The sequence below is a fragment of the Chiloscyllium plagiosum genome, chromosome 11, assembly GCF_004010195.1.
Source record: "Chiloscyllium plagiosum isolate BGI_BamShark_2017 chromosome 11, ASM401019v2, whole genome shotgun sequence".
NCBI lineage: Eukaryota > Metazoa > Chordata > Chondrichthyes > Orectolobiformes > Hemiscylliidae > Chiloscyllium > Chiloscyllium plagiosum.
The window spans coordinates 54,904,592-54,917,482 of NC_057720.1; the positions used below are offsets into that span (position 1 = coordinate 54,904,592).

General features: G+C 39.0%; 1 protein-coding gene across 3 annotated transcripts in view; it reads right to left on the minus strand.

The window, feature by feature from the left end:
• Window positions 1-12,706, minus strand: part of si:ch211-198n5.11 (methylcrotonoyl-coenzyme A carboxylase 2) — an 83,453-nt gene extending 70,747 nt beyond the window's left edge. Inside the window, exons 1-2 of one of the 3 annotated variants that reach the window (XR_006312986.1) lie at window positions 12,314-12,706; window positions 4,235-4,582 (exon numbers count right to left, since the gene is read on the minus strand). Coding sequence is in view for 2 of the 3 variants with exons in the window: in XM_043699369.1 (XP_043555304.1) it covers window positions 4,235-4,582; window positions 12,314-12,333 (368 nt within the window). In the remaining variant the exon portion in view is untranslated. The remainder of the gene's footprint in view (window positions 1-4,234; window positions 4,583-12,313) is intronic. The other 2 variants (XM_043699369.1, XM_043699370.1) reach the window with 2 other exon arrangements.
• Window positions 12,707-12,891: the final 185 nt, after the last annotated feature.

Below are 12,891 nucleotides of genomic sequence, written 5' to 3' on the forward strand. Positions count from 1 at the left end.
AAAGGAGAGAATAGAAGAGAAAAACTGATATGGATTTAAGGATATAAACTGTTTGTGAAAATAAATCAACAAACCATTTATTACTTGAGTCCCTTCATTTCCTACATTCCTGAAGAAGGGCTAATGCCCGAAACGTCGATTCTCCTGTTCCCTGGATGCTGCCTGACCTTCTGCGTTGTTCCAGCAACACATTTTCAGCTCTTCATTTCCTACAGCCTTGAGAATCTTCCATTGATGGCCCCAGATTTGATTCCATCATCTGCTCCAAATATGGTGATCCTATTACTGACTTTAAAGCCCTTGGACTACAGAAGTAAAAACTAGTCCATGTTCGCCATCCACTCCTAAGGGTACAACCAAGTTAGGTGACTCATGAATGTTTTGGCACTAGTGCATTGACTTGAAGCCAGACTTGTTTTGACACAGGGGACATGGATTGATCACACAGGAAGGATAAAGCCAATCCTGCCTTCTGCAAGCAGAAAAACATCACCTAAATCTTGTAGGTGCTCAAGTCACGCTTTTTGAGGAGAGGTAAATTTGAGCCATTTCAACCAATAGTCCATGAATAATTTTTTCAAAACTTGAAATTAAATTTAAAAACTTAACCAGTGAATGACAAAGACAAAAGAAGATTTCATCTTTTTCTTGAAGATGAAGATGAATATGAGAATAATAAAACATTTTTAGATTATGACATTTAAAAGCTTACCCAACTGTTTGGAAGGCAAAACAAGAAGGAAGGCCCATGTGGGTCCATATATACTGTACTGAAGTAGAAATAATCAAAAACAGCATTGTGAACATCATCACATCACAATTATTAGAGCAGTTTGTCTCTTATGTGTTGTACATTGTCCCTCCCTAACAAGAAAATGGTCGACACCAATGTGCAGAGGATATTACCTGAAAAGTTTGGAATAATTTCAGTACAAATGCTACTTGGCCTCAAATAGTCTCAATGGATAAATCAACTGAAAACAGATTATTCTTTGCATGATCACAGAAGTCTTCATTTCATAAACTAGATTTAATACAATACGAATATTATCACATTTAAAAATTAAATTTGGAAGGTTGTCATTTTCTATGATGATGTGGAGGTGCCAGTGTTGGACTGAGGTGGATAAAGTTAAAAATCACACAACACCAGGTTATAGTGCAACAGGTTTATTTGGAAGCACTAGCTTTCGGTGTGCTGCTCCTTCGTGAGAAAGCTAATGGAGTAGGATCAAAGGTTACAGATAAATTCTGTGTCCTATGATCCTACTCCACTAGCTCCCTGATGAAGGAGCAGCACACCAAAAGCTAGTGCTTCCAAATAAACCTGCTGGACTGTAACCTGGTGTTGTGTGATTTTTAACATTTTCTATATCAGTGTCCCTGATAAGAGTAAATTTTAAGTCATCAAGAATATGGTCCTGATTTTATTAAGCCTTTGAGTGATTGAGTCAAAGTATATCTACTAGTTTAAAGAGGCTTGTATTTCAGTGGTGTTTTCCTTTCCTCTGGACCAGAAGATCTTGCTTCACACCCTACTTGCTTCAGAATTGTGTTATAACTTGTCTGAAATACCTATCTACTAGCTTTACATTAAATTCAAGATGCATTTATTACATGTTTATGCAATGGTAGTTAATTTTCTATCAATGATAGATAGCACTATAATCCAGAATATAAAATGTTTGAGATGTCATGTTGTGAGTCACAATCTTTGTTATTTTATGGTAGAGTATATGCTTGTGCAATCTATATTCATCTGCCATCAATTCAGGAATTGAAAAATTTAAGGGTTTAACATGAGGGTTTGAACAAAATGAAATCTTAAACTACAGGCTTTATTATATGGTTAGATTTAATTTATTGAATTATTCTAAATATCTTTTAATGCCTTCAATCCAGTTTTTACTGCCTCTCCCAAAGTCAAGGGTTTGGATTTGATATTTTTATCCTGAGCTCTGTTAGCTGAGTCAGAAAATGCATCTACAGTGTGAGATGTACCAAATTTCTACTTCTCAATGAATTCTACTATTGGTATACTATTGTTTAGCTTTGATATCCATACATCTAAAATTTGGAAGAAAGAAGATACTTGACAAGTTTTATTACTGTAATTTTTATTTGAAGAGAAGTTATGTTATTCTGAGGACGAAAAATATGTCTGCCATGCTTTTGTGTTGTGTTCCATAAACTTTAAGAAGTTAGATAAAGGCTGGGTAAAGCAAAAGCTTTAAAAGGTAACTTAAAGGAAAACGTTGGGGTGGTGATGGCAACAAGATGTAGTAGAGGGACAAAATGTATCAAGAATGTCTGCTGGCATCCTGAAAACACTCTCACTATGGTGCAAAATATGTATGCACAGTACCTCTGCCAGCACTGATAGTGAAATCATTCTGCCCTGTTTGCTCATATTTATTGGACTTATTTGAGCATCGCCATTTTTTTTCACTGGTAGGGCATTTTACAAAGTGTGCAAGTGCACAATTTTCCACAGCGCAATGTGAACCTTTTGGAGGTATCATGAGACAGTCGAATATAATATGTTATTGGAAGAACAGGTTTTGGGAGCACTGATGTGAAGGTTGGGAGGAGCGTGAGTTATTTGAGAGGGGAGAAGAGGGGATTGAAAGAGACCCACTGAACATATCTTTCTTACAAATCCCAAATCCATATGGAGCCCTGTAGCCATCAAGGTCCCTTTCAGTGCCACATCATACAATTCTACTTAACTCCCATCTGAAAGAAGGAGGAACAAAAAGATGATTATAGCAAAGTGAAGAAGAAAAGCAAACAGGAGATTCAAAGACATCAGAGACTGCATCATCTGATCAACATTATAAAATTAACTGGTTAGTTTAAAAACTGAGAAAACGTTTTATCATTTCGAACAGTAATTTCCAAGCTGACAAACATGGAATATATTCACTGCACAAGTATCTATATATTTACATCAAATGGACTGATTTGTCCTTTGCTAATTTTCTTCATCCTGGGCAAATGGTAAGGAACACACAAAGATTCTGAAGAGACAGATGAAGCAAATAGGCAAAAAACTTGGCAGATAAAAGATAATGTAGATAAATGAGGCTATGCACTTGCCAGATAGAAGAGAGAAATTGAATATTATTGAAATGGAGAAAGATTGCAGAAAGCTATACAACAAAAGGATTTGGGGGTCCACATCCAAGGATCACAAAAAGATAACATCCAAGTTCAATGGGTAATAGGCAAAGCAAATGGAATGTAGGCCTTTGTTTTACAGGGGAATGGAGTATAAAGTATGAAGGTTTTGTTAAAACTATTCAAGGCACTAATCAGATCACAGCTGGAATACAATGAGCAATTTTGGGTGCCTTCTGGCTGGCATTGGAGGTAAACCAGAGAAGGTTCACTAGGTTGATACAGGATGTGAAGGGACTGTCACATGAGGAGAAGTTGCTGGGACTGTACTTATTGGAATATAGAAGAATGAGAGATGACCTTATTGAAACAATATATTATTAGGGGACTTGACAAGGTAGATATGAACAAGTTGTTTTCCTTTGGGGACCAGCATAACTTCACAGTAAAGGGTTGCATATTTAAGATAAAGATGATGCAATATGTCATTCTCAGATCTTACTGAATCTGTCAAACTCTATCACAGATGGCTGTTCCAGTTGGGTTATTAAGGATGTTCAAGGCTCAGATCTTTAATCAGTAAGGGAATCAAGGGTTATGGGAAAAAGAGAGGAAAGTAGAGTTGAGGGTTATCAGATCAACCATGATCTCAGTGAATTGCAGAGTAGACTCAATAGGCTAAATGGCCTACTTCTGCTCATCCACCTTATGGTCAAATGCTCTTCCTACACACAGTGACTTTGTTTAAATTGAGAAAGCTAGAAAGATGAAAGCCCAAATTTGAGGTAAAAATGCACAGGCACTGATAGATGTGATCATTTGTATAAATTCTAAGATGAAATATACGTGTCTACAAAATCAGCAATGCAAGGTTTCCTACTTTACAATAAATGTCTGGCAGCAATAAATATCTAAAAATTAGAAGTGGCTTTCTAAAACTATAAAACAAAGCATAATCCAGCCATTGTTGCTTTACTTAAGATCAGCTAATTTGCCACTGTTCAAATAACCATGTAATCTTAAGGTCCTTATGGTTTCAGTGTTGTGGTGGATTCACCAAGTCTACTGTTTCATACTTTCAATAAAGCCCATCTGTAACAAAATAAAACCTTACCTTTCACCACAGGCCATACTGTTGCGCAAGTTGAATTCAAAAACATGTCGGTGAATTGGCTGAATACTTCCATTTAAAACAGGATATGATTTTGTAAGGTAAGTTCTTATAAAACTGCTGTATGTTAAACAGAGAGGTAAGCAAAGTACATTCTTCCGCGCAATTCCTTTCCTAAGAATTTGTCTCTTGAGACAGGTGTGATCTGTCCATAATGTTCTCTGAGCATGAATACAATTAGGATGTTTTCTTTTGTTGTAGGTGCACGTTTTCTGCTGTCTTGTCAGGTATTCTTGGAATATGAAGCTGATGTTTAGCCTTGAACACAGCCAACCAGCAACCCATTTGGGACTAGTAACAAGCAAAAACACTTTAATAAACAATATGTTTATTCTCAATTCATTAAATTTACAAACATACTCAATCTATTACAAGTTATGTTTCTAATGCAGTATACTATTTTAAGCAGGCTTTTCATTTTTATGGTTTCACTGCAGGTTATCCCCCAAATGGTCCTTTCCCCAGGGAAGCAGAGCACAAAACTAGATGGCATAGGTTTAAGGTGAGAGGGGAAAGAATTGAAAAGGACCTAAGGGGCAACTTTTTCAGACAGAGGGTGGTGCATGTATGGAATGAACTGACAAAGGAATTGGTGGAGGCTGGTACAATTACATCATTTAAAAGGCATCTTGATGGGTATATGATAGGAAGGATTTACAGGGAGATGAGCCAAATGGCACTAAATTAATTTAGAATATCCAGTCGGCAAGGACGAATTGGACCGAAGGGTCTGTTTCCATGCTGTACAGCTCTGACCTTTTGCAATCTGCTGTTGAAAGAATGATTTGTGTTTAATTACTCAGTGAGAAACTGTAAGATTTAAGGCAGGAAGCAATTAATACAGAATAAACATCACTAAAAATTATTTTTCACCCAATTAAAAAAAACTTTCCAAAATAACAAACTCACAAATAGTCATCTGGTCATACACAATTTGAGTATTCCTGAGAAAAATACATATTTAGTTGATGTTTTCATCTTGCACTCATCAGGACAATTTGAAAAACAGTAGCAATGCAAAGGAAAAAGAAACATGTACGAGAGGAATTGGCTGGCGAGTCAACTTTGGTAGACACCACATAGAGAATACAGAGTTAATGATGATGAGGATTAACTGCCAAGCTTTGTTTAAATTTGCAGTGAACAAATGGCTTAGATCTTATTTACCAAGATTGGCAAAAAGGCCAATTTTACAGTGCATGACAGTGTAGAAATCTCAAAGTGTACAATAACTCGTGAAGGTAAGTTTGGAGCAGATAACCAGTAGTAAGGAACCATCTAGCCGATTTTCTTAACTGGAATATCAAGGAAAGGGAGGTCAATTAACTGCTCCATTTAAAGATTAATTTGAGTGCAGAATGCCCATTAAGACATGTAAGGAAATTATCACATGTAGCTGCAAATTCAAATATATATGTACCATCTGCACAGCAGAAATATATGAAGGATAGGAAGCTGAAGTGTCATTCCATCAAGGTCATGGATATCATGCAGAAGATGATTGAGAGAGCTGGGCCCAGCAGGGATCCCATGGCAACACCATCCACTAGGCATACTTGCTTTCATTAACCCGGAGCCCAACTGCCTAAGCTGCTAAGCTTGTAAATTAATTGTGCAAGCCTGAAACGCCATCCTGTGGGATAATAGCTACCACAATCAGATCTTTTTTTTTGCCATATAAGCACATTCTCATGAATAAGGCGAAGACCATGACAATGAGTTCTGAAAATTGCTGTCAAACTCAGATTACCCTGTAGGATAAGGCATCTCAAAATGTTTGAGCAACAGATGAAATTAGATGTTTCACACTGGTACTATCCTATAGCAACACAAGCCAAGTTTGCCACTAACAGAAAGCTCCTATCAGGTCAAAAAGACGCTCTGCCTAACATACAACTGAGTCATGCAGTATATCTATTTCAGTGATAGTAAAATGCTAGGTACATAGGCGTCACATCCCAAAGACTGATGGATCATATCAAAAAGCATATCTCTTGTTCACAAGAAACAAGGTGCTAACTATACACAACCAACCCACACTTGCAAATTTCAACACAATGTTCAATATTAGATGTGATTCCACAATTGGAAAATATTTGCAAAATAATCCTGAGCATGTGAAGAGTCACACTGACAACCAAATTAGGATTGTCAAATGGGTTTAAAAAGCATTCTTTCATATACTGGAAACTACACACATTAATACACACAGCCCTGTTCTTTGTAGACATAAAGGGCATGTACAAATACTGCACCTTGTTCAGATCAACAAAATAGAGAACAGCCATTCTCTGATTCATTTCTCAGGGCAATGCCTTGACCAATCAGGCCAACCCAGCTGATTTTAAAATCAAACAAAGCTTGGTCATTAATTATCAGTCATTATTAAAAGGTGTATTTTTCCATGGCAATGCCTTTACTAATTGGTATCCACTTGCCAAGCAGTCAGCAATCTGCTCTCATACAGTATAAATACTGTCTTAGGTAAAAACAAGGACTGAAGATGCTGGAAACCAGATTCTAGATTAGAGTGGTGCTGGAAAAGCACAGCAGGTCAGGCAGCATCCGAGGAGCAGGAAAATCAACGTTTCGGGCAAAAGCCCTTCATCAGGAATAGATCATAAATACTGCCTTCCCCACATATTGGTATTTCTTCTGAACAGTCCTGATGAGGGCAAGATACAAAGCTTCAACAAAATGTGTATTTTATCAGCAATAACAAACATAAAATAGTAGCTTCTTTGTGAAAGGAATTAACTAGTTGCTGCCATTACTTGCCGGTATGAATTTCTTCTGACTTGCCTTCCACTATAATGATTATCACTGAAAATGCTGCAATTAATTGCTCACAAATCAGCTGCTAGTTTATAGAATATTTTAGACTTTGGTCCACAATAAGGATCTATGCAATTCATTGTAAATGATTAGCCACTGAATGTACAAATTAAGTGCTAAGGTTTTTTTGAAGACTACAAACATACTTTTTTTAAATTAAAAGTCTGCCTTTAAATCTAGCCTCAGTTCCTGTGAACTCTAACAGTCATATCTTAAATTAGTTTCACTTTTTTTTTAAAAAAACATAGCTCACTTTGGGGACAGCCTCTACAATGCAACATTAACAATGATTCGGAGATGCCAGTGTTGGACTGGGGTGTACAAAGTTAAAAATCACACAACACCAGGTTATAGTCCAACAGGTTTAATTGGAAGCACACTAGCTTTTGGAGCGACGCTCCTTCATCAGGTGATTGTGGAGGGCTCGATCGTAACACAGAATTTATAGCAAAAATTTGCAGTGTGATGTAACTGGAATTAATACATTGAAGAATTGATTGTCTGTTAAGCCTTTCATCTGTTAGAATACAGTGATAGTTTCACTTCTTTCATGTGTAAATCACAAACCCCTTTTTTTTAAAAGTTGCATTCTCGGGTTAGCAGTTAACAATGGTGACAGCTAGACAATGTGTTGAAGATTCATGTCGAACTCTGAGCTCAAAAACTGCATGAATTTATGTAAAACTCTGTTATTTCACTTTTTAGATTGGAATCAATCTAAACATCAGGTCATAGACAGAGAACACAGGGGGCTAACACCTTCAACACATTGTCTAGCTATCACCATTGTTAACAGCTAACCCGAGAATGCAACTTTAAAAAAAGGGTTTTGTGATTTACACATGAAAGAAGTGAAACTATCACTGTATTCTAACAGATGAAAGGCTTAACAGACAATCAATTCTTCAATGTATAATTTCAGTTACATCACACTGTAAATTTTTTGCTATAAATTCTGTGTTACGATCGAGCCCTACACAATCACCTGGTGAAGGAGCGTCGCTCCGAAAGCTAGTGTGCTTCCAATTAAACCAGTTGGACTATAACCTGGTGTTGTGTGATTTTTCACATTAACAATGGTTGCATTAAGTTGGCAATAGCAAGAGGAATATCATAAAGATAGTTAGCATAAAATCTATGCCCCACATGGAGTTGTTAAAGCCTAGATGGTTGGTGTTGTACTCATGGGCCGAAAGGGCCTGCTTCCACACTGTAGGGATTTGCCAAATTGTGGCAATTTTCAGATGCAACAGAAGTTTTCAATGGTATTTCACAAGGTTCAGTATTATGGCCACTTTTTAATATATACTAATCACCTGGACCTGACATTACAGGGTATAATTTCAAAATATGGAGATGATACAAGACTTTGAGTAGTATAAACAACAAGGAGGAATGAAACAAACTTTGGGAAGACACAAACAGATGAAATGAGCAGACAAAATACAGAAGAAATTTAATACAGAGAACTGGGAAATGATACATTTTGGTTAAAAGAATGAGAATAGAATATGAACTAAAGGGTACAATCCTAATGTATGTTTAGGCAGAGGCCTGGGTATAGAGGTACACAAATCCTTGAAGATGACAGGATAAACTAAGAAGCTTGCTAAAATATAGGATCCTTGGCTGAAGATCTGGACCCCCTGTGGTCCCCAATCCCTCTTTAATCTTTTCTGAATGCATTCTTATCAAAGCCGATCCTTCTCGAGCTGGACTCAACCATGACTTGAATGAGAGGAAACCAAATGGATAAAATACTCATGTCTGGCTAGCCGATTCCTCTAAACTCAACAGTGGAGGACTCAAGAGTTTTACACCCCTGCCCACAATCCATCCGTGCCGAACTGCAGTCACGGTACCAGATTGTTTTTTGGGCGGGGGGGGGGTGAGGAGGTGTCTCTGTTCCATGATCAGTCAATAAGCACGTACAATCGGTCTGGTTCTAAGACTTTATACCTTATTTTCTTCATACGGCTGGCCACAGATCATCCAGAAACACAGAGGTTAAACACTTCCGTGTTCCTCAGGAGGAGCTGCACACAAGGCTTAAAACAAAGACATTTTATACTTTTCGTAAAGAAAGGTACAGGCCATAATCGTACATTCAGACAATTAACAATAAACTTACAAAATAAGCTTAACTGACAGCCACTCGGCCCAATGATGTTTCCTGGGAACCAACTTTGTTTTCCAACACTTAAGCCACCCTTATCTCACTAACCGAGTCTTTGCACCTGCATCTGACGGTCAGTTCGGATGGCCAGTAACGTCTTATCTAGTCTAGTTATTTCTATGCTGTAAAGGTAGCATTGTCTACTAATCTCTGTTGAGGTGGACTGTGATTAGTCTATTATGCAGCTCTAACAGGGTTAAATGCCATTTTATGCAGCTTTTAGCAGAATTGTCAATTTGCAGCGTAGAAGCCATTTTGTTATATTATTTGCATCCAGAAGCCATTTTGTTGCCACTTAAGTTAGTAAGAGCATGTGTTAAATGGTTATTCCTGACAACAATTAGTTATCTCAGACTGTATTCAGGGTTTCAGATCCTCATGGCTTTATTTGTTTAGGAAAAGAATATAAAAACAAGGAAGTTTGCCAACTTGTATTGTAAGGCCTTGGCTGGAATGCTGTGTTCAATTCAGGACATCATTCTTCAGAACAGATATCAAAGACTCAGAGAAGTCACAATAATTGTTCACCAGAATGGTACTTTAGTTATGTAATGAGATAAGGGGGAAACTGAGGTTCTCAGAGCAGATACGGTTAAACTGAGATATCAAAAGTACAGGAAAATCATGAATGGCTATTAAAGTCTAGATAAGTAGAAGCTGTTTCCAATGAAACAGGGATGAAAAAGAATGGAGACATGTTTAAGGAGACTGAAAGAAAAAGATGGATAGATCTTCATTTTGCATAGAGTTGTGACCGGAGATGCACTGCCTGAAAGAATAATTGAAACACTGAATGGTACCTCTGAAAAAGGAATTGGATAAATAAATGATGGGAAAAACAAAACAGGCCAAGGGGAAAGAAAGCAGGGCAATCTGATTAATTGGAAAACTCTAAACGAGCCAGCACAAGCACAAGTGGTTGAATGATGTCCTGTCCTACATCTCTGACACAGACAGGTGGGACTAATTTAGTTTCGGATTATAGTAATGAATGGACTGGTTGGGCCAAAAGTTCTGATTCCATGCTGTATGACTCTATAATCACAGATTATATAATGTATATTATATAATTGTAACAGTAGTCCAAAATATAACGGTCACAACTGGAATAAAAAAAATTTGAGTTTACATTTTACAAATAGACTTTGAAAGAAATGCCCGTGAGTGAGGGATGCACTCTGAGAAATACTTTGCATAAAATAAATTTTAAAATCCAGGTTGTATACTGTAAAAAAAGTACAACAGGAGTAAGTCATTCTGCCCCTCAAGCCTGCTTCACCATTTGGGGAACAATGGACTTGAGGTACTATCATTGAACTGTTAATCTAAAGACCAAGGTAATGACCCAGGGACCTGGGTTCAAATCCCACCATTGCAGCTGGTAGGATTTGAATTCACCAATAATCAAAGAAATCAGAGTCTAACAATGACCATGAAATCATTGCCAATTGTTGGGAAAAACCCATCTATGTCACTAATGTCCTTTAGGGAAGGAAATCTACCATCTTCATCTGGTCTGGTCTACATGTGACTGCAGACCCAAGGTGATGTGGTTGGCTCTTAACTGCCCTCTGGGCAATAAATGCTACTCTAGCCAGTGATGCTCACATCCTGTGAAAAGATTCACTAGAATCATGGCTGATCTGACATTCCTCACATCCATTTTCCTCCTAACCCTTAATTCCCCCACTGATCAAGAATCTGTCTCAGCCATTAATATATACACGGACTACCACCACAGTTCTCTGTGGCAAGGAGTCCCAAAGACTCAACCATGAGAGAGAGAAGATATTGCATATCTCACTCTTAAACTGGCACCCTTTAATTCAGAGAGAAAGTGAGGACTGTAGATGCCGGAGATCAGAGTCGAAAAGTGTGATGCTGGAAAAGCACAGCAAGTCAATCAGCATCTGAGGAGCAAGAGAGTCGACGTTTTGACTATTAGCCCTTCATCAGGAATGGGGCAAGGGGAAGGAGGCTGAGAGGTATCGCCTTCCCAGCTACCTTCCACCCCTCCTCCCCATTTATCTCTCAGTCCCTTTCCTCTTCCATTCCTGATGAAGGGCTAATTCCCAAAATGTTAGCTCTCCTGCTCCTCGGATGCTGCCTACCTTTTTGACTCTTTAATTCTGAGACTATTCCCTCTAGTTTGAGACTCTCCCGTGAGGTGGAAAATCCTCTCAGTCCCTTAAGAATTCTATATATTACCATCAGATCACCTCTCATCATTCTAAAAACCAGTGAATACAGCCCCAAACAGTTTAATCTTTGCTCATAAGACAATGCCTCCAAAACCAGAGATCATCCCAGCGAACCTTATATGACTGTCTCCAACAAAATTACATTTTCCTTAAATATGGGGACTAAAACTCCTCTCAGTACTCCAGATGTAGTCTACACAAGACCTTGTACAGTTATCGTCCTGATGAAGGGCTTTTGCCCGAAACATCGATTTTCCTGCTCCTCAGATGCTGCCTGACCTACTTTGTTTTCCAGCAACACTCTAATCTAGACTCCATTATCTGCAGTCCTCACTTTCACCTTGTACAGTTACAGTAAGAGTTCCCTACACTTTTACACCAAACCCTTTGAAATAACAGTCACATTCCATCAAACCTTCCTGAGTACCAGGTACACCTTTGTGCTAGCTTTCTGTGCTCAAGTCACCCAAAGTCCCTTCAGTGTTATGGCTTCCAGTTTCTCTCCATTTAACTATATTCTATTCTTCTGCTCTCCTTTCCAAAGTGAACAACAGCTGTTGGGCCTGGGAGAGATTATAGTGAAAAAGTGGCACTAATATATTGATGTTTCAGAGTTAAATCCGATTAAAGCAGGTTACATCAGTGACTGTGTTGCTCGGATATTGTAAAATCCAAATCGGATGTTTTGATGAAATTTACAGTCCGCGTGACCGCTCCGGGGAGGGTGGGGGAACAGCATTACCGGGGCCCGAGGCCTGAGGCCTGAGGCCCAACCGGACACAAACCGCTCAGTCAACGCCCGCCACTTACGCTGTTAATTGCCGGGACATTTCTCCAGCAGTTTTCCGCCGCTTCTCTCGCCGGAACTTGAGCCGGAAATGAGAGCCGAGGGCCCGGCTTGGCCTACTCCGGCCCTCCCTCCGTCCCTCCGCGGTCAGAGCCAGGCCCCGGTGAATGTCTGTCTTCGCTGCTTTTTTAGGACGTTAAGCGCCGATTTTCCGGTGTCAGAACAGTGACAGTCCTGACTTTTTCCGGAGAGACAATGACCCGAGCACTGATCACCATCGGGGTCTCTATACCCCCACATCACAACAGGACTCATAACAGCCACCCCCTTCCCCCATCACCATCTGGACCCCTACATGCACCCAGCACTACCTGGATCGCTCAATCCCCAAACCCCATCACAAACTGGATGCCTCAAATCCCAGACCCCATCACCATCTAGACCTCATATAACCTACTCCATCACCAACTGGAACCCTATATGCCCCAATCACAAACTGGATGCCTCAACCCTCTTCCCCCATCACCAACTGGACCCCTATATATTCCATCATAAATAGGATCCCTCAAACCCCTTCCCCCTTCACCAACTGGACCCCTTT